Source organism: Podarcis gaigeae, assembly GCF_964106915.1.
Source record: "Podarcis gaigeae genome assembly, chromosome: 1".
Classification (NCBI taxonomy): Eukaryota; Metazoa; Chordata; class Lepidosauria; order Squamata; family Lacertidae; genus Podarcis; species Podarcis gaigeae.
The window spans coordinates 113,589,494-113,611,074 of NC_139678.1; the positions used below are offsets into that span (position 1 = coordinate 113,589,494).

Sequence of the window (21,581 nt, forward strand, 5' to 3'; positions counted from 1 at the left end):
ACAACTCCCATGATCCATAGCTAAAAGGAGCAGTGGTTGGGGAAGATGGGAATTGTAGTCTCGAAACATCTGGAGGGCCAAGGTTGAGGAAGCCTGCTGTAGGTTCTTTAAATGAAGCCAATATATTTTGACGTGCGAATAAAGGAATGTGACTATATTAACCTAAAAGGGTAAATTCTGTTTATGATCCTTTCAGATGTGAGAAAGCGGAAATCACAGAAGAAGAAAGCATCGGACAGAGACGCCAAGAGAAAGCAAGGAAGTCGAAAGAAACAGCTCGAGAGGAAAAAAGAGAAGAGGCAGCCTGAGAGGGAAAACGGTGCTGAGAGGAATGCTGACAGGAATTCAAGAGACTTAAGTCGGAGAGATGATGCATCACAGAAACTCTCCCATGACAGAGATTATTCCGCTGACAGGAACACCTACTGCGGTGGAAAGGACAGGGATCAGGAAAGAAATACGCCTTCGGAAAGCAAAAGTAGCCAATCTAAGAAGAAGAGGGCCGAAAGGCAGAATTCTTTTTCTGATAATGAAGGGAGGGACAGTCGCCGTGATAAGGATGGTGAACTCCACAGACGGAGGAAAGACAGATCAAAGTCTAGAGAGAGACCCCGTAACTATCCCAATCCCAGGATGGATGAGCCCAGGCAATATCCGGACCAATTTAAAGAGTCAAGGAGAGAGGAGGGCAGGCGAAAGCACAGGGGCGATTCCCCACATAGGCGCAAATGACTCTAGTAGACTGCTTTTGAAATGCAAATACTCCTGCCTTGTGGTGAAAGCTGTATTTTTTGCAACATACGGAACATCTTTAAAGGACTTTTTGTACAAAGTACTTGTAAACATCATTGGAATTTTGAATGTTTCCAGTAACCCATCTTTTTATGATCGCTGCTTACAGGTTTTTGACTCCAGGAGCAATCAAATGTAGTTTATTTTGATAATAAAACAGTCAAGCAATTTGTTTTACTGAAGTATTAGTGCTTTACAAACTTGTTTGTAAATTTTATTGATGTTCTTTAAAAGTGCTACACATTCCTTAGTTTTCGTTCCTTAGGTGATTTTCCAATTATGGTACAGACGTTAAAAGGTTTCACGTCAGAAATTAACAAATCCTCTGTATTTGTTTGTACTGCAGAACAACATTGATAGCGGTTTTTTATTTGTTTTGATGAGAAAACTGCAGCCTGCTGCTTAGAATTTAGACATTACAGAACTCAGTTGTGTATGTTTACACCTGATAATCCCACATTGTTCACATTCAGAGCTTCACAAAAGTTCAGAAAACTAATGTGAGGCTTTGGTTTCATCAAAACCACAGGAAATAAGCATCAACTATGTTAAAAATCTGTTAATGGATCAAGTTCTGCTCTTGGAAATGCAGTTGAGAACAGGTGACAATTTTTAAAAGCTGGCCTACACAGCTGATTTTATATTATTTTTCTTTAGATCTTAAAAACCTGTAGTTCAGCGAGTGCCAATGCCAGAGTTCTCTTCTAGTTGAAACACAACAGTGTCTTAGATGTTTTCAGCATATTTGGGGCAAGATTGGATATGTCATTTGAATTAGGTCTAAAATAATCAAAGATTGCTCGATGTTTATTAGTTTCTTTTGTTTAAAAAATGGATTCATGGGTTCAGAGAGATTTATATGAAGATGGCATGTGGATTTCTCAAGTATTATTTCGCTACCACTGGAAAGTGTATAATTATGGAAAATGAGACATGGTTGATATTTTGAATTGCTTTCATTCAAGGCTCAATGTTATCATCTGGTGTCTTGATTGTACAATGGATTTCCTCTTTCTTTGCTTCCCCCCAGCAATCTCAAAGAATCTGCTCAGGATGGTTGGTGGACCAACCAGAGATATGGGGAGTGGGGGGTGGGAGAGAGAGATGCAGAGAGGCAGGAGAAATCCCATTGTATTTGCTCACATGATGCTGGATCTTCCTCTTCTGATTTTAAGATCACCCCCCCACCCCTTTTATATATATATATATATAAACCTTTTTAATGTGGTTTTTATGAGCATTTCAACTTGCATCAAAATCAGAACTAAATACTTAAAGATAATGGCAAACTTTCTGGATACCAGCCATATAGATAATGGTATTGCTCTATAATCTCTTTGAATAATTGACTTTTTTTTCTCCAATAAACATGAACAATCACTTTGGCTTTTCCAACACTGAGGGTAGCACAAGTGAAGCAGCTTTGAAAATTGTTCTATCTCCGTCAAACATAAACGTGAATTGGGGGAGGGAATCAATTCTTCCGCCAATTTGGGAGGAATTCAACATTGCTGTCTTTTGACCCTTCCATCAGAGCAAGCATTTCTGATTGCCAAACAGAACGATTCCACCCTACTCCCCTCTGTGCACTGTTCTGGGGTTTTTTCCTGACTACAAGGAGCAAAACAGCTATTGGCAGACCAGAAGTCCCTTAGATTGTTCACCTGTCTGTGTAATAATAATAATAATAATAACAATAAAACATTTTATTTATATCCCGCCCTCCCCAGCCGAAGCTGGGCTCAGGACGGCTAACAACAATCAAAATAGTCCAACATTCTAAAAACATTCATTATAAAATTAATTAAAATCAAATTAAGATCAAATTAATGGCATCCATCAAGCAAAATTCTGTGCAGATTGCCAGAGGAGGGGGTAAACTGCAAGTTGGCCTTTTTTTAATTTTCTCCCACTTCCCCATAATGCCAGTTGTTGGCCAAAATTCTCATATTATGAATTTGTGATTAAATATAAAACTTGAATTCAGCTAGGACAACTCAGATCTGAAGCGCTTGAATGAATTGAATGGCAAACTCCCATTTATTCTTTTCCCTCTTCCCTCTTTGTCCTCTTCTTGTAGATTTATAGGGTGGGATTCACCTAATTTATCAGCAGACGCTGTACTCATCTGGCCAGCTGAAATGCTCGTGCAGATGCAGTGTTTTCTCATAGCGCAGTATTGAATTCCACCTGCAGTCTGCCAAACGAGAACAGCATTTTTTACATCAGACATGGTGAAACTCTCTAGTCCATGAAGTAAATGTTTCTTTTAGCCTTATAAGTGCCATTTAAGGTACTCTTCGTTGCAACTGACTAATACAGCTTATCCCTCTGGGGCAGAAATCAGTGTGACTTCTTTCACAGAATGTATTGGACACCGCGATGCAAAAAAATGGGGGAATCTAATGCACCTTAATTGATGCAGACCAAGATGCAGTAACAGCTGTCACAAGACTGGTTAGCCATTACTTGCCCCAGGGACCACGAAGGCTTCTTGTTAAAGAACTGAAAACCTGAAAGCCCTCCGTTCTGCAGTTCTGGCTGTGCAGCCACTGTCTTAACAGGTATTCCAATTTTTTCTCTGTGCCTATTTCTGTTTTTGGATTTGGAATTCATTTTCCTAAATAAAATCTCTAATCTGGACATGAGCAGACTTAGAACATCTTTCTTGTTTATCAGAATATAGAATCTGCTTGTATTTTGATAGGATTTATATAATGCTTCAAAAAAGCTCTAAGCTGTCCATATAAAGTACAGTGATACCTCAGGTTAAGTACTTAATTCGTTCTGGAGGTCTGTTCTTAACCTGAAACTGTTCTTAACCTGAAGCACCACTTTAGCTAATGGGGCTTCCTGCTGCCGCCGCGCTGCCAGAACATGATTTCTGTTCTCATCCTGAAGCAAAGTTCTTAACCTGAGGTACTATTTATGGGTTAGCGGAGTCTGTAACCTGAAGCGTATGTAACCCGAGGTACCACTGTATATGTCAAAATTATCGACCCTTCCTACTCTACAATTCTAAATTGTAAATCAGATGTTTTAAAAACAAGTTAAATACCCCTCCGAATATTAACAAAACCCATTGTAAAAATCAAATGGCATATTAAAATACATGTCAAATATATGTGTTTGGATAGGCTTAGTTTAAAAGGTTTTAAAGAGGTGCCAAAAACTGCAGCAAAGGAACTTGCCTAATCTGGTATATAATCTACCAGCTACTAATCAAAAGAAAATACCTTTATGTGTATTGGTGAAATATGTCTATTTAAAGCCTGAAAACACAAAACCCATCTGTCACAATCATTTTAACCATCAGCCTTAGTTGTATCACTTGAATAGATTTCCTAGAGTGGGCACTAAAAGTGCATGAATGTACAGCTAAACACGGTAATAATGTAAAATAATAATCATCACCATCATCTTGTTTTAATTATGCAGTGTGAATTACCGTATTTTCCCGTGTATAACACGCCCCTGTGTATAAGACGCCCCCTATTTTGGGGGACTCAGCATTAAGAAAATAGGGGGAGATTGCCAAGAATTGTTAAGCTTTTTTAGGGAGAATTGCCCAGAGTTGTTGATCTTTTTTGGGGGGGGTATCGCAGTTGCACGTCACCCCTCAGCGCTACCTGGTGTATAAGACGAGCAAAGATTTTTAACATGATTTTTAATAAAATACCCTCGTCTAATACACGGAAAAACAGTAGATGTAAAAAGTATATCATTTTGGCAATGAGCCATCTTAAAGCCACAATTGGTTCTTCAAGTGTGTAGTTTTGAAAATTCAGTTTACATATTTGCAGGGGTGTGTGTATTGTTGCCCCCGACTCTTGCAAGGCTAGAAGGTAACCTGTACAAATTTAAGAGCCGCATCCATTGTTCTGCCCGCTTTTGCCCTTTTTGTGCACCCCCGTCCTCGGTATGCAGCCCCAAAACGTTCCCCGTGTGGCTTTGAGGCTAGAAAAAGATTCCTCGCCACTGCTATACAGACCTAAAGGTAAAGGGACTCCTCCAGTCATGGCCGACTCTGGGGTTGTGGCACTCATCTCGCTTTATTGGCCGAGGGAGCCGGCGTACAGCTTCCAGGTCATGTTGCCAGCATGACTAAGCTGCTTCTGGCAAACCAAAGCAGTGCACGGAAACACCATTTACCTTCCCGCCGGAGCGGTACCTATTTATCTACTTGCACTTTGACGTGCTTTCAAACTGCTAGGTGGGCAGGAGCAGGAACCGAGCAACGGGAGCTCACCCCGTCACCGGGATTCGAACCACCAACCTTTGGGTAAGTCCCACTGATCACCAATGGGTCTTACTGATGAGTAGACGCATTTATGGGGTTGCACTGTTTGTGGCTTTGAAACATGGCCTCCTATTGCAAAGCATTGCGTTTCTCTCATTGACCTCCTGCTGCCTTTGGAACTTTTACAGGAGTCATCTGAGGCTATAGCTAATTGCAGGTGGGTGCGCATGTCAAGATGGGACTGAGCCGACCACGTACCCGTGGCAGTGTGTGCCACATTCTGCAATCTGCCTTCCCTTTGATTACAAATGTGGAGGTAATAGCCGGTTTGGGTAGAAAGGGCAGAAAATTATAAGTAGAGGTTACTTTGCTTTGCGGGCCTGTATAATCTAAACTGCTCTCAATTTCACACTATTTATAGCAGATCTTATTTCCATAATTGCATTGGTTGTAGGTTTGTGTAGAAGAAACGTAAGCGCAGAAAGCCTTGAAGTGAGCTGCATGGAGTGTCCTGGTTGACCATTTACAAGGTCAGCTCTGCAGTCTTTTGTTAAGTCATTGCCTTCCTGAAAGTCGAGATTAATGTCCGTTTTAACTCTAGCTCAAACTTTCAACATTCGCTTCCCAGCTACAGGGCTATGTTTTTAAAAATTAAAGTTGTCAGGGCTATGGATGCCATGCAGACCTTGTATCAGTTAAGCCCCAATGGCATCCCCTACAACCAAAACCAGGATGCGTCTTCCGGGCCACGCTCCTGGGTAAGTCACGTTATGCGTATAAGGTCGCAGCCCCTAAAAATAAATAAATTTTATTTATACCCTGCCCTCCCCAGCCAGAGCCAGGCTCAGGGCGGCTAACACCACTAAAATTACACTAAAAACATAATGGGGGGGGTGGACCAATTTAAAATACAGGTTAAAATGCAATTTAAAATGCAGCCTCATTTTAAAGTAGCCGATAAATCAAGACCATAAGGGTAGGGAAATATAAGGGTCAGACTGAGTCCAAACCAAAGGCCAGGCAGAACAGCTCTGTCTTGTAGGCCCTGCGGAAAGATGTCAAGAGTCCTGCAGGGCCCTAGTTTCTTGTGACAGAGCGTTCCACCAAGTCGGGGCCAGTACTGAAAAGGCCCTGGCCGTAGTTGAGACCAATCTAACCACCTTGCGACTTGGGACCTCCAGAATGTTGACATTTGTGGACCTCAAGGTCCTCCGCAGGGCATACCAGGAGAGGCAGCCCCATAGTTACATGGGTCCTAGGCCTCAAAGGACTTTAAAGGTCAAAAGCAACACCTTAAACCTAACCCTGTACTCCACCGGAAGCCAGTGCAGTTGGTAAAGCACTGGATGAATGTGATCCCACGGCAAGGACCCCGTAAGGAGCCTTGCCGTGGCATTCTGCACCCGCTGGAGTTTCTGGGTCAGCTTCAAGGGCAGCTCCGCGTAGAGTGAGTTACAATAATCAAGCCTGCTGGGGGGGGGGGGCAAGATCATGCCACCCAAAATGGCTTTGGTGTTCTCGTGCAAAAAACCATGTCCCAGTTTTTCCGGGATAGGGTTACCCAATGGCTGGGAGAGCATGTTCTGCCTATACCCAGTTGTGATGAATGTGTGACCCACTGGACTACATCACCCCTGACCCTTAGCCATGCTGGACTGGGGGAGGGGGTGATGGGAACTGCAGTCCTACAGCTTAAATCTGAGTGGGCATGTGTAGGACTGCATAGTACATTCCCAGAAAACAGGAATTGACATACAGGCAGGAGTACACGGACATGAACATAATGGGTTCATTAAACACCAACAGGAATTCCTAAACTAGCAAAACCGATTTCAACTTTCAACCAAAATAGAATAAAAACTCTTTTTTTCTGAAACAGGTACAGCTACCTGGATAAAACAGGGTGGTCTATATAACCAATACAAACAAATACAGTCGTACCTTGGAAGTCAGTCAAAATTCATTCCGGAAGTTCATTTGACTTCCAAAACCAAATTGCGGCTTCTGATTGGCTGCAGGAAGGTCCTGCAGCCAATCAGAAGCCGTGGAAGCCCCGTCGGATGTTCAGGTTCCAAAAGAATGTTTGCAAACTAGAACAATCACTTGTGGTATTCGGGAGACAACATCCGAGTTCCAGGGCGTTTGGGATCCAAGGTATGACCGTAACAATATTTTTTTTTTTTTTTTGAAGCAGCAGAAGCAGCATTTGAGCTTAAGTACACCATGTGCTTGGGTGACTAGCAATGTAATCCCAAGGTCTGTGCCATTCCTCTTAGGTGCTTAACTACTATTAGATATATAGCTAAAGCTTACTTACGTACTTGGCACAAGTCAACATTACAATTAAGCTCAGTCAACAGGAGGAATTGTGTAAGCCATGGAGAAGCCACCTAGATTTCTCCTAAAACAATGAGCCAATTACTTTAGCTTTTATTTACTGACCACCCTTGTGTGGGTTACTGTGGGTGCGGGGTACTGGAGATCAGAAAGTTGTGAATCGAGTATGCCATTTGTCAATGATCGCCACTAGAAACGAGGATAATATGCACTGTGACGTCACTGAGATGCTTTCAGGGGTCTTTGTTAGGATATTTTACATCAAATCAGCTAGCCCATGCTTTACGGCATGGGTAGGCAAACTAAGGCCCGGGGGCCAGATCTGGCCCAACTGCCTTCTAAATCCAGCCCGCGGATGGTCCAGGAATCAGCTTGTTTTTACAGAGCCTAGGACTTGCCGATCAGAAGGTCAGTGGTTCGAATCCCTGCGACGGGGTGAGCTCCTGTTCCTTGGTCCCTGCTCCTGCCAACCTAGCAGTTCGAAAGCATGTCAAAGGAACCGCTCCGGCGGGAAGGTAAACAGCGTTTCTGTGCGCTGCTCTGGTTCGCCATGCTGGCCACAGGACCCAGAAGCTGCACGCCGGCTCCTTCGGCCAATAAAGCGAGATGAGCGCCGCAACCCGAGTCAGCCATGACTGGACCTAATGGTCAGGGGTCCCTTTACCTTTACACAGTTGCACAGGTTATCCAAGACAACCTTTGCAAGTGAGCATCCCCATCCATTTCAGTGTAGGGAGCAATTACACACGTGTGTGCGCGCGCACCCCCCTGTGTGCACAAAACTGGCTCCTCCATTAAAATGGATGTTCTGAATGTGTCCTCTTTGCATATGGGAAATTACTAGATTAAGGATGATTTGTTCATCATAAAAAAATGAAATTGTCAATGTCAGGATGAATCTCGTATCAGTGCTCTTTTGTGCATGCTTACTCAGAAGTAAGGCCCAGTGTTTTCAATGGGTTTGCTTCCACATAGGAGTGCAAATGATGTAGTGTAAAGTAAAACTGTTTTTTAAAATGCTATCCCTGTTATTTCTTTTACAATAAAAACCAGTTTTAAATTATTCCATGAAAACCATTCATTCGGTTATACTTTTGCTTGCTTGGGAGATGGCAGCGAAAATCATTGCTAATGGAAAACCAAGATAAATAAGGTGCAGCCAAGTGTAGTACACCAAGTTGTAAAAATGTACTTGTGAAGGATTCTTAACCAGTCACGTTGGGTTAGATCCAAACTGAGTTGGTTGAATGTCGATCCCATTGAAATCAATGGAGCTATTAAGCCATGAGCCATGGCCCGATGATTTAAATGCACACTTAAACTAATTTACAGTCCAGGCCTATTTGTGTCTACTCGGAAGTAAATCCCATTGAGTTCAGTGGGGCTTACAGGCAAAAGGGTTTATTACAGCATTGGTTTGGATTGGATTGACTTCAGTGGAACTCAGTGCGTTTAAACAGAAGTACCCTGGATGAAATCATTTGTGTCATACCTACGGCCAATTTTCCTTCCATTTGCTGCAGTAGTGAATCCTTCACTGGGCGTGATATGCTGACTGTTACACCAGCATTATGTTAGAAAACGATTACGTTAGAAAGCAATGTGCTTGCACAAATGTTTAATATGAGAGTGCCAAGCTCAGATACTGCTGCATACTATTCAAAAACTAAAAGAGTGTTGAAGGTCACATGGGCCCCACTACATATAGACACTTGATAGATAGAGCAAAATATGACTGTGATGCAGAACACTGTTTCTCTGAACAATGTGTAGCTGAGTTATTCATGTCAGTGAGCTGAGAACATTTGGAGGCTGTATTAAGCAATAGGGCATGCAATCCAACCCACATATTTCAATGACATTTACTTCCGAGTAAGGGTATATAGATCTAATGCCTTACAGTGCAATCCTATGCGTGCTTACCTACAAATTCATCCTCCTGAGTTCAGTGTGGTGTACTCCTAGGTACGAGGGACGCGGGTGGCGCTGTGGGTAAAACCTCAGCGCCTAGGGCTTGCCGATTGCATGGTCGGCGGTTCGAATCCCCGCGGTGGGGTGAGCTCCCGTCATTCGGTCCCAGCTCCTGCCCACCCAGCAGTTCGAAAGCACCCTTAAGTGCAAGTAGATAAATAGGTACCGCTGTATAGCGGGAAGGTAAACGGCGTTTCCGTGTGCTGCGCTGGTGCCGGCTCGCCAGAGCAGCTTCGTCACGCTGGCCACGTGACCCGGAAGTGTCTCTGGACAGCGCTGGCCCCCAGCCTCTTAAGTGAGATGGGTGCACAACCCTAGAGTCGGACACGACTGGCCCGTACGGGCGGGGGTACCTTTACCTTTACCTTACTCCTAGGTACCTGCGTGGAAGGTTGTGATCTTCCGTGCTTAACTGTGGAATTAACTTCCACCGCTTTACTTGAGATGCAGGTATGTGTGACTGGATGTCTCAGTGTGAATGCAAAGTATTTTTGAATGGCGGAAGTAAACAGTATATGCCTAGGAATTGATATTCAGAATACCTTGTATAACTAATCCGATCTATAGCAAATACTCTTAACTTCCAATGTACAATCAGTGGCCTGGTTTGCACAAAACGCTTGTTTGGGTTATGGAGCAAGCAAAACACAGGCTCTTGAAGAAAAGGTTACAGCTACTTTGGTCCTTCCTTGTTCTGCTGCTGTGCTTTGCTAAGCCAAGCCATGGTTTGGCTTAGTGTATGGTCCTGGTTTAATAAATAAACCTGGTTTATCTCGCTCCAGACAAACCACATCCTGTAGCAAAGGTTTGTTCGACGTTTTATAGCTTGTGGTTTGTTTGTTTGTTTGTTTGTTTGTTTGTGAGAGCTAAACCAAGTAGCCTGGATTTAGATGGCATGCTAAGCCAAACCATGGGTTAGCTCAGCATAGCATAACTGGAGCGGGGAGCAAAGTGGCTGCAATCTCTCTAGGTTCCCACATGTTTGCTCTTTTATGCTAAGTCTTGGTTTGACTTAGTGTTATATGTGAACAATTCTGATGACTCTTCAGCCTGCAGTAATAATGCAGTGTATCGATGGAGACAAATGTGAACAGTTAGTAGGATTGAAGTGCAATGTAGATTCTAGGTTATGATAGCAAAAAAATGCTTTATAATGCATTAAACTTTCAGATACAACCCATGTTATATTAATGAATGTGTTACAGTAATAATATTGTACAGCAGGGGTGTTATCATATAGGAACAAAAAGTATTGCTTATATATTTTGAATTATATATATAATGTAATGTAATGGCAATAACAAGCATTTTCTTAGTGGGAAAGCAATTCAGGACATAAATGTATAAACGATTCTGTTTGAATCAATATTCTAAGCTACCTTTAGACTTGTTCACGATTGCATCCCAACGTGTGGACAGGCTGGGAGCAGGCCCAGCATGTCTCAAGCTGGCCCCATTCTGCCCATCATCTAAAACCGCTGGGGATAGGTTTGAAGAGACCAGCCTGTTCTATCTACATGGGTTCCCTGCACAATTCAGAGCCCTCTGACTGTCCCAGATTCTAAATCACACGATACTCTGTGTGTTTCCAGAGCAAGCTCCCTGCTTTAGACCTTTCCCACCAAACACACATATATGCAAGGTGGGAGGTGGCGAGGGATGGAACAGCAGTAGTCCTTTATGAAAAAGAGAATCAGTAAATGGCCAGATAACTACAGTATTATTTTTTACATAGATACCGTATATACTCGAGTATAAGCCGAACTTTTCAGCACATTTTTTATGCTGAAAAAGCCCCCCTCGGCTTATACTCGAGTGAAGGTCCTTACGGGCTGCTCCTTCCTCCTCCTCCGCCTTTGCCGCTGTCGGTGGCGGCAGAGGAACGAGCAGCCCGAAAGCAGCCTTTTTGGGCTGCTTGTTCTTCCTCCGCCACTGCCACCACCACCAGGTTTGTGGTGTGGTGAACTGACTTATATTCGAGTCAATAAGTTTTCCCATTTTTTTGTGCTAAAATTAGGTGCCTCGGCTTATATTTGGGTTGGCTTATACTCGAGTATATACGGTAATTAAAATCTCCATCCAGTGGTCAGAGTGAGTGGTACAACTCATACAGCTTTGGAGCAGCAAAGTACATGCTTAACTGAAGTGAGTGAAATTTCACCCAGTGCTGGAATGTGGAAGTCGGTCCCTTTGAACTCCATAGGGCTTACTCCCAGAGAGTTGGAGCCATTGGCTGTTTACACATTGCACATTTAAAGAATGTTGATTTCCACAAAGAATCCTGGAAACTGTATTTTACTCCCCACAGAGCTGCAGCTGTCCACACCCTAAGCAAACTACAGCTCCCAGGAAGTCATATGTTTAAAAGCATGGTGTGTGCACAAAACTAGTGTGATGTGGGCAAGGCCATCAGTTTGCTTTATGGTTAAATGGGGATTTGTCTCCTGCAGTCCTGAACCAACAGCCTATCTTCCACAACACAATTACTTCATCTGTTGGTGGAGATAATAGGTGAAGAAGACTGTATCTCGATTAGGAAGAGACCAAAGACCAGAAATATTTCACCATAAACTTTAAGCGAGAGGGGTTTTTGTCATAGTTACACGCGGAACTGTAAACAGCATGTGATGTGATTTCCCCCCCACACACCCATGCTATTAAAGAGAACTACCATCTTCCAAGAGCAGAGATTGAAGTACTGTACAATGGAAGTGTTATCCAATCAGTGCTAAAGTGTTTTTCTTTTCTGCTGCTGAGCAGCAACAAAAAATGGATTAAGCATGGTACTTCTGTCCCTGCCATTTAGAATCACATTCCCTAGACGGCCTAAATATTTGTCTGACTCGTCTGATTTCAATTCCGCCTCTGATTGTCTTCCACTCTGGGCTTTGCTCAAGCACAGTCCTCTCTGACTTTGCTTCCAAGGGCACACTTGTGAAAATTAGTTTCTCTCTCTCCCCCCCCCCCCAACCCTTAATACAGTACTTCCTTTTCTGTGAGTGTAATTTGGCTTCAGAACTGGAATGAAGCATGGGTTACAAAACAGCCAGGTGAATGTCTACAGCCAGGAAACTAGCAGTACTTTGAAGAGTCGTAAAAAGTTAAATGTGGGATTAATAATAGTAATGATAATGATAATTTATTATTTATACTGCACCCATCTGGCTGGGCTTCCCCAGCCACTCTGGGCAGCTTCCAACAAAATATTAAAATACAGTAATGCATCAAACATTAAAAGCTTCCCTAAATAGGGCTGCCCTTCAGATGTCTTCTAAAAGTCTGGTAGTTGTTGTTCTCTTTGACATCTGGTGGGAGGGCGTTCCACAGGGCGGGTGCCACTACTGAGAAGGCACTCTGCCTGGTTCCCTGTAACTTGGCCTCTCGCAGTGAGGGAACTGCCAGAAGACCCACGGAGCTGGACCTCAGTGTCCGGGCTGAACGATGGGGGTGGAGACGCTCCTTCAGGTATACTGGGCCAAGGCCGTTTAGGGCTTTAAAGGTCAAGGAAGAAGGGGATGTTGGGGTTGCATCAAACCAGCTTTTACTCGGAATAAACCCATTGAAGATAATAGCATAATAAAAACACCTAACTTCCTGCAATGCATGAATCTTTTACCCAACTGGTGCATTTCACTGGAAGAAACAAAATTAAAAAAATCCTTCTAGTAGCACCTTAGAGACCAACTAAGTTTGTTATTTATATGAGCTTACGTGTGCATGCACACTTAGAGACTTAGTTGGTCTCTAAGGTGCTACTGGAAGGAATTTTTAAATTTTGTTTTGACTATGGCAGACCAACACGGCTACCTACCTGTAACTTCACTGGAAGAGTTCAACATGAGTGGAAGGCAGGCTTCTGGGTAATTTTGAAGCCAAGCACTGTACACCACTAGGCTGTATAAGCTCAGCAGGATGCATGCATCTCAACTATCAATGCATGTGGCATGGGGCTACATCACTTTGACCCCATGTGCAGCGAACAAGGGGCATACCTTGGGAATGGGGACTTTGGTATGGAGGGATTCCATCACAGGCCTTCATTTAGTCTGCTCCTGTAGCTGTGTTGCTACAGAGTAGTTCTGTAGAGTGAGAGCTCAAGCTAATGTACTGTCGTGCAATGGGTCAGTGTGTCCGGCTGTTACCCAGAAGGCTGGTGGTCCATGCCCACCCAGGGACAGCTGTGGGCAAGATTCCTGCATTGTAAGGGTTTGGACCAGATGACTCTCAGGGTGCCTTCCAACTCTACAACTCTATGATTTTGGGTTCTGGTCTTGCTGTGCTTCTCTTTTTCCATGTAAACTTACTGTTGCCAGCAGGGCCCCCCAAAGGCACATGGATCGGTGCCTTGTGGAGACACTAACTCGCAACTTCATAGATGCAAAGTTTTGGGCAGTGTTTTATGCATTTTATTCCCACTATGAAATTTCAACCTCTCTTCTGGTACACCCCTGAATTTTCCGTACAGGTCTCCTACCTGCAGTGCCATCTGTGGCTTATTTCTAGCTGCCAGGGTGCGTGTGCATGCACAAAGGATACATGCACTGACGTCAGCATTGATTTCCAAGGGTGGCCCTCAAATCAACAGAGGACTTACTGCCCCTAGCAGTTCCACTTTACACAATGTCCAAGAAGATCAGAGGCAGCCTAAGAGAATTATCAGTTTGCATGTCCTGTCTCTTCCAAGTAGAGGTGGTGATGCCATGCCTGAGAGCTCCCCAAATCCTGGAGCCAGCACTAGATGACATCATGGAGTTTACTTGACCATTGCTGTTTATCGATTGACAGCTTCAGTCCCTAGATGCTATGGCCGTATTGTCAATTGCACATGGTCGTTGTGTGGCACAGATATTGCCAGAAGAACCTATGTAAGCTTTAGTTCCTACCCGGGCTTTTTTTCTGGGGGAAATTACAGGGACACAGTTCTGGCACCTCTCAGGTAGGTGCCATTGCCATTATAAGAAAACGAGGGGGGTGACTATGTTGAGTTCCGGCACCTCTTTTTCTAGAAAAAATAGCACCGGACCTCCGACAAATGTTGTTGTCTCTGTGGCAAGTTGAGCATAATCGTACAACGCTCTGATGCAGTTAGCCCTGCTGCAGTGACCACCCCTTTCAAATGCGTTTTAAGGGCAAAGCAGGTACACAGCAGTTCATTGGCTGCAGAGGGCAGCGTGTCACAGCATGCATGCCCCTGGCGGCATCTCACTTTGCTCATTTTCGTTCACTTCACGAACCCATAACTGATTGATAATAAACTGATTTATTATCCTCCGTCAAATGTGTAGGGGCAGCGGTGCCAACTTGAATAAAACATTGGGGAGGGGGAGGGAAAAACCGACCCACATAATTGACACCACATAATTCACACACACACCATTTGAATGGCAATGCCCACCAACTTGGGGGGCAGCCCCTTCAAATATTTTATTGGGGGAGCCATGGGCATAGCCTGGATTTATTTTAGGAGTGCAGAACTGCGACGCAGTTGGTCAGTTAGTTAAGTATTTTTATTTATTTACTTGATTTGGGGGGGGGGGAGTTGCGTCCCATGGAGAAAAGAAGGGACCTCCTTCCCTGGGAATTGGCTCCTATGGGGCAGGGGCGCAGGGTGTATTTCAAAGGCAGCCGGGAGCGACGGAATTACCGTGAGAACCAGAAGAGAAGAGTCCCGCGCAGCTTTGGGGCACCGTGGAGCCCTCTTGGAACAGGTGCAGCAGGAGGAAAAGTTGCAGAAGGGCTCACTCACTCACTCAGCGTCTTCAGGAACGCAAGACGGTGGCAAAGGTGGGGCTTCTCTTTCCCACCCGCCTCCCGTCTACATTCTGACTCCCCCCCCCTCAGCCCCCTGCGCGCGCGCGCCTTCTCCCCTCACCTGTTTGGCGAGGGTCGTTCGCGGGGCCCAGGCTGTGGCGGGCGCATGCGCTTGGCGGGGATGCTGCTGCTGCCGTCCTCCCCTCCGAGGTTGGGGCTGGCGGCTTGCTGTTGGGACGGGCAGCTCCGTGCGCGCGCACGCCCCCCCCACCCCGGCCCTCCGCGCGCCAAAGAGCTCACGCGCCCTCACACTCACACATGCGGACCGGTTGCGGAAACGGGCAGCAGCAGCGCCTGGTCGAGGTAAGAGGGGCTGGGCAGGCGGGAGCGCACCTGGCAGAATCTGCTCGTCTCAACTTTGACGCGCTGAGGGGAGGAAGAGCCGCGGTTGGGAATGGTGCCTCTTTCGCCTGCTTGCTTGCTTTGCCTTCGAGGACAGGCGGGAGGCGAACCCCCCCTCCCAAAAACAAACAAAAAAACAACCCCAACCCACCCCCTGCCCTCTCCCCCGTCCGTCCCGGCAGCGCGAAAGCGAGGCTAGCCCACCGAGCCGCGCGCCAACCCAGGCGGTGATTTGTCCGCTGGCGAGGCTGCGCGAAGGGCGCCCAGCTGCTGCTCCTCCAGGCAGCCGGAGAGCGAGCAGCATCCCGGGGCGGAGTGTGAGGGGAAGAGACGGCAAAGAGGCACCGGCGGCGGCAGGTCAGTGCAGGCGGCTCTTGTGGGGGCTCCTGGGCGCGCCTTCTTCGTACCTCTCAGCGCCGGGCGCTCTGCCTTTCCTCGGAAAGTTTTGGCTGCGTCGGGCAAAAGCGTAAGAGCCGCTTCTTCCTCTCTTCTTGGACTCGGCGCGGGGGGGGGGGGAATTCCCGCGTCCCCCGCATCTCTCCCTCTTTCTCTCTTTCTCTCCCCCCCCCCCCCCCCGTGTTATCTCCTCCTCGCTTCTTTCAGGCGGGCGCGGAGTTCATCATTTCTCATGTCTCTAAATAGGTCAGTGTCTGCAAACCGTGTCAGGTTTGCAGAGCCCACGGGTGTGTCGCTGAAAGGTAGGAGAACTGAAGAAGCATGGGATTTATATTTGGAGGGGGGGGGAGCAGGACACCCACCTGTCATCTTCCTCTGTCTGGCTCTGCCTAGCCGATTGGGAAGGAAATGTCTCGACAACAGTTGTTTAAAATTACTTCCTTTTGACCCCGAGTGGTCAGAAAAAACCTGTCAAAATCTTTCTACAAATTCTACTTTTAGTTAACTATTTTTATTTATTTGCTTGATTTTTTGGAGAGGCAGCTGCCCCCTGCCCCCCCCGCCACACCCATGGGAAGAAAAGTGTGTGTGTGTTTACTAAAGAGAGAGAGAAATCTTTGCTTAGAGGTTTCTTGTAGACTTTGGTTTTCATGTTGAAGGAGAGAGAGAGTTCCTTTTGGCAGTCCTCTTAGCCTCACTTGACTCCTAGCGCTTTTTTTTTTAAAGCTCTGGTTGTTCTTGGAAGGAGGAATTTCCTTCGTAAATGAGGAATTAGCCTACTTTGAGGAATCATCCTTGATGATCTAATTACAGAGCAGAGATGTGTGTGTGTGTTTGAGGTTTGAAGCTTTCGCAGAGAGGAAGGTGCACGTAGTTGCCGGACCACAGGCTATAGGTCTTGATGCCGGGGCTGGTCCAAGACATTTTGGCACCTGAGGCGGACCCCCAAATGGCACCCCCCTCCCCGCCAGTAAAGAAGGGGTCAGGGAAGATCTACATCAGGAACAAGGTAGTGTGTGTTGAGTGAAGAGATTGACAGCAGGATATGCTGCCCTGGTTGACCCTGCTGCCTGAGGCGTTTGTCTCACCTTGCCTCATGGGTGGGCCGGCCCTGCCTTGTGCTTTAGCCGTCAATTTCAAGGGGCATAATGGTAAAGAAGAATGTGATATCTTGCTACCAAGTGCACTTTCTCTGGAGGAGGATTTCTCAGAAACACGTGGCTCTCAGTAAAGGAACAAATCAAAAAGTGGAAGCTTGTTGCTGTTTATTATGCTTTCAATATGTTTTTTTTTTAAATGTCCATGAGCATAAGAGATTTCAGAAACAGCTGATGCAGCAGCAAGCTCTGTGCAGGATTATTCCGCAATAGTGCCTTCTCATCTACCAAGATGCACTAATTCGCAAACGATGCCAGCAGCAACAACAACAAAAAGTTATTTCCCACCAACCACCCTAGCTGTGTTGTCAAGAAAAGTCTGAAGGTTATGGAGGATTTGTAACCTTATAATCAATTCAATAGAGGGAACATGGGAAGGCAGCCAGCTGTTGACAAAATAAGTTCAGGATAAATTTAGAAATGTTTATCTCTTGCTGAAACTGATGCATTTTTATTTTAACTTTCTCTTTGATGTCTCATGGCTTATAAATAAAAAACGAAGAATAAAATAGTGAGCTGCTGTTATCAGGATTGTAAGATACATGTACTCGTGGCAAACATCATTACTGATTTATCTAAGAATACATTTACACTGACTTGGTTTATAAAATGTAATGTTTAGCATAAGGTGTTTGCATATCAGGTGCGTGTTGATTTGGAGGTGAGATAACATTGGGAAACGCAGCACTCCCAGTGTGAGGGCTCCAGGACTAGAAGGGAATGCTCTGGCGAGAAGCTCAAATAATTGGATAAAAGGTAGTACAGCATGCTGTCCCTGGATCCCTGCTTAGGAAACATCTGGCTAGTAAGCAATTGCAACACATGGTCTTCCGGACTCCACTTTAGTTAATTGCTCAAAGAAAGAGTACACGAGCTTCTCCCTTTTAGCTAATAGAACTCCTTCAGAGCTGTAAATTAATGAGGAGAGGGTCTCTAACATACTGCCCATCTCCTAGTCTTTGGCCGGTGTAATCATGCAATTGTGGAAAGGTTGTTTGCTTAGCAATAGCTGTACCATCAATGTCCTGGATAGATTACAGTGATTTTTGTTCTCATAAAATGCAAATTCCCGTTTCAAAGGGTGCGAGGAAATAACTTTGTTAGAAATATACGGGGACTTTACACAGCTGTTTAGTAGGACTCTCCAAATTTAAAAAGGTAAAATGTATGAATTCACACAGTTATGCTGATAGCAAGCATTTCATTCCTATGGTGCAAGGTCAGACAACATTAATGTTTACATTTTCCAGATAGCTATATTATTAGAATGAAGAAATGGGAAAATTGAGTTGAAAAAGTGTACTGATATGATAGTAACTATGGAGGTCAAGTGGGTTGTCTGACTAGCCATGTACCTTGTTGAGTTATTAAACATAAAAGTGTCTTGCCTTTAGTGTGGGTAGGGAATAAATATTTCAAATGTTTTAAATATTTCAGATATTAAGGTGGTGTTGACCTGCACTTGGTAACAATTTGCTATCCTCTCCTGTGCATTCTCTTATCAGAGATAGGTAGTTTAGCTATCATTCCCATCTATTTTTCAGGAGTGAGTGCTGTTCATTAATTAGACCAGGTGTGGGGAAACTTTGGTCCTCCACCAATTGCTGAACAACAAGACCAGAGGATAGCTCAGTTGTTGGAGCATGAGACTCTTAATCTCAGCGTCATGGGTTTGAGCCCCACGTTGGGTGAGATTCCTGCATTGCAGGGGGTTGGACTAGATGATCCTTGCGGCCCCTTCCAATTCTATTATTCTACGTTCTATCCAACTCTCCTCATCCCTGGCCATTAGCCATGCTTGCTGGGACTGATTCAGACCTGTAGTTCAGCAACATTCGGAGGGCCAAAGCTGATGTCAACCAAACAGATCCATCTAAGCACAAGAGAGAGGTGGTATCAGGTTCAGGAAAGCCCTGACATGTACACAATTACATAAACATTTAAAATTAAAATTGCAGGGCAAAAACCCCAACACAGGGGAAAAGAGAGAGAGAGCCCATGTGTGCAGTTGCATGGAAGAAAGCAAAGGGAAAGAAGGAAGGAAGGGACACAGGAACAATAATCTCTCCTCAAGTGGTGTGACTTTGCTACTATGGGCAACCACCCTGCCTGAGAAGGGGTGGCTTTGAAGCTGCAGATCAGGCCAGCTAACAGCTTCAAAGTTTTTTTTCCCCTCGAGCAGCATTTTGTTTTGCTTCCTCACTTGCATATAATTAAAAGTACCATAACAAGCAGGATAGTTTCTGAAAATAAATGTTCACTTCTTGAATATAAAAATATCATTTGCTGTTTGCACCCTTTCTCCCTGAGAATAAAGGAATATATTGACTCATAGGCACTTTATGTCCTTTTAGTTCCAAACTCTCTCTCTCCCCCCCCCTCTAATTTTAACAGTTTTACGCACATTTATTTCCCACCCTTCTTTTCCATTTCCCATGACTAATGAAGGCAAATAATGAAAACGGGCTGAGAGATGCTGTGGTAGATGACTTAAGCAAAGTTTTAGAAGGGAGAGGAATACACACACAAACACACTGCATGAGAATTCATCTCTCATAAGGACTTTCAAGGATTTCCTATCAATGCCGCAGCTTTTCAGTCAGCAAATTGACCAGGAATTGTGCCGTTTTAAAGATTATAAGGTCTGATTCCATAAGGCAGTTTTGCCTAGCATCAGTTTTATCTGAATCTACTTTACAAAGCAGGTGAGGCTCTTCATCTTTGAGAAATTAGCTGGTGCCAGCATGTAATTGGGTACGGAAGTTCAGTAGAAGGTTATCCCTAACATACTCTAGTTAAGTTGCAAAGATCAGGCCAGCGTTATTTATTCAGAAGAAAAGAAAGGTGTCACAGTCTCAGCATCATTTTCATGCTTAAGTTCCCTTGTACTTCTGTGGCACATTGCAGGCAGAATGCATTTAACTCGACTAGTGAGCTTTCTTCCGTTTTAAGCGAACAGGTCTACCGTTGATAAAGCTGCATCTCCTATATTTTTCTTAAGCATTCTAAGGAATGCAATAATTTGCTATTGAGATTTTAACAGTAAAATCAAATAATGGTGTATTGTGGTTGACATACACTGAGAAGCATATTGAAGATTGTGCTGAACCCCCTTTTTTCTTATGATTGAAGGTGGCTAACAATATGCAAGAAGACATCAAACATTCATTAAAAAGACACAGATCCAGAATATTATATAAACTAAATTATTGAGAATTGAAGGTTTTCCTGAAGAGTGGGTGGGTGGGTGGAGGCTATAAAGAGCTTTATTTTGCAAAAATAAAATAAAATGGTAATTTGAATAGATGCACATTGAAGTGAATTGTGTTTTGCATTCTCTAAGTGACATTGCTGGGTTCTTTTCAGTGGCAACCCAAATGGAGCAGCTCACTGCAGTAAATAGTTGAGGCTACAAAAACGTCGGTGACAACTGCAAAGCCCTTATAACTGCCAGAAACCTTAGCGCCTCTCTCAGCAGATGCAGACAATTAGATAATAAAAAAGCTTTCATCTCTCTTGTACTGGATGTCCAGTGAAAACATAATGTTGGAGATGGTAAGAGCAGTTTGACAATAGCGAAAGGAGGGGCAGGTTTATACTTGCTCATAACTAAACGAATTTATTTATTTACAACATTTTGTGTGCTGCTCAGTAACAGTCTTCTCTGGAAGGCTTGCAACGATAAAACATTAAGGTATAATAATAACAACCAATAAAGCAATAAAAAGCAACATAAAATTTCAGTAACAGCAAGTAAGTTGGCATAATAAAGTACACGGCAGGTCTATAGTCAGTTGGTTAAGGTCCAAAAAGCCGGGGTTTGTTGTGGGGGGAGAGGCAGAGATTTTCACCTGGCACTGAGAAGAGTATAAAGAGCCACTTTCAGAGGACACACTATACTTGTGTGGATGCCTGATTATCGTCTTCCAAAGCAACTACTCTATTCCAAACTTAAAAATGGAAAACGTAATGTTGGTGGTCAACAAAGGAGGTTTAAAGACTCTCTCAAGGCATGTATAAACATTGACAACTGGGAAACACTGGCCTGCAAGCACTCCAGTTGGAGAGCAGCCTTTACCAAAGGTGTCATGGGCTTTGAAGACACTCGAGCTCAGGACGAAAGGGAGAAACACGCTAAGAGGAAGCATACTTGGCAAACCCTCACCATGATCAATTCCTGCCTGGAAACCTATGTCCCCACTGTGGAAGGACGTGTGGATCCAGAACTGGCCTCCACAGTCACTTACGGACCCACTGTTAAAACCCTGTTTTGGAAGACAATCTTACTCGGCTACAAATGATTGCCAAAGAAGAAGAAGATACATGGGGTGTCATTACGCATATGAAAACCCTTTCCCCAGGATCTACCCATATCACCTCACCTGACATGCATGCTCAGAGCAGGGACTCCAGCAGTGATCTCAGAGTCTCAGAGGATTAGAGATGCCCAGGAGAAAAACGGATAAATGGGGGCGATGTACCCCCCCCCCCCAGTTTTCCAGGTTTCTTCCTCGTCTTCCCCCGACCTTCACATT

General features: G+C 44.5%; 2 protein-coding genes and 2 long non-coding RNA genes across 11 annotated transcripts in view; 2 read left to right on the forward strand and 2 right to left on the reverse strand.

The window, feature by feature from the left end:
• The window catches only part of CWC22 (CWC22 spliceosome associated protein homolog), a 46,978-nt gene extending 46,004 nt beyond the window's left edge, over positions 1-974 (forward strand). For 4 of the 5 annotated variants that reach the window (XM_083706922.1, XM_083706925.1, XM_083706924.1 and 1 more), the window contains one exon: positions 197-974. In XM_083706922.1, the coding sequence (XP_083563048.1) occupies positions 197-732 (536 nt within the window). In that variant the 3' untranslated portion in view covers positions 733-974. Of the gene's footprint in view, positions 1-82 lie in introns of all 5 variants that reach the window. The other variant, XR_014557109.1, reaches the window with a different exon arrangement.
• The window catches only part of LOC310833647, a 233,022-nt gene that overhangs the window by 400 nt on the left and 211,041 nt on the right, over positions 1-21,581 (reverse strand). The gene's annotated exons all lie outside the window — the stretch shown is intronic.
• LOC310833958 overlaps positions 2,810-21,581 on the reverse strand; it is a 110,394-nt gene continuing 91,622 nt past the window's right edge. Inside the window, exon 2 of the long non-coding RNA XR_014559017.1 lies at positions 2,810-3,797. This is a non-coding gene — a long non-coding RNA (uncharacterized lncRNA). The remainder of the gene's footprint in view (positions 3,798-21,581) is intronic.
• Positions 15,371-21,581, forward strand: part of ZNF385B (zinc finger protein 385B) — a 183,178-nt gene continuing 176,967 nt past the window's right edge. For 2 of the 4 annotated variants that reach the window (XM_083710178.1, XM_083710182.1), the window contains exon 1: positions 16,111-16,191. In XM_083710178.1, coding sequence (XP_083566304.1) covers positions 16,122-16,191 — 70 coding nt within the window. In that variant the 5' untranslated portion in view covers positions 16,111-16,121. Of the gene's footprint in view, positions 15,455-15,846; positions 15,960-16,110; positions 16,192-21,581 lie in introns of those variants that run through there. The other 2 variants (XM_083710183.1, XM_083710180.1) reach the window with 2 other exon arrangements.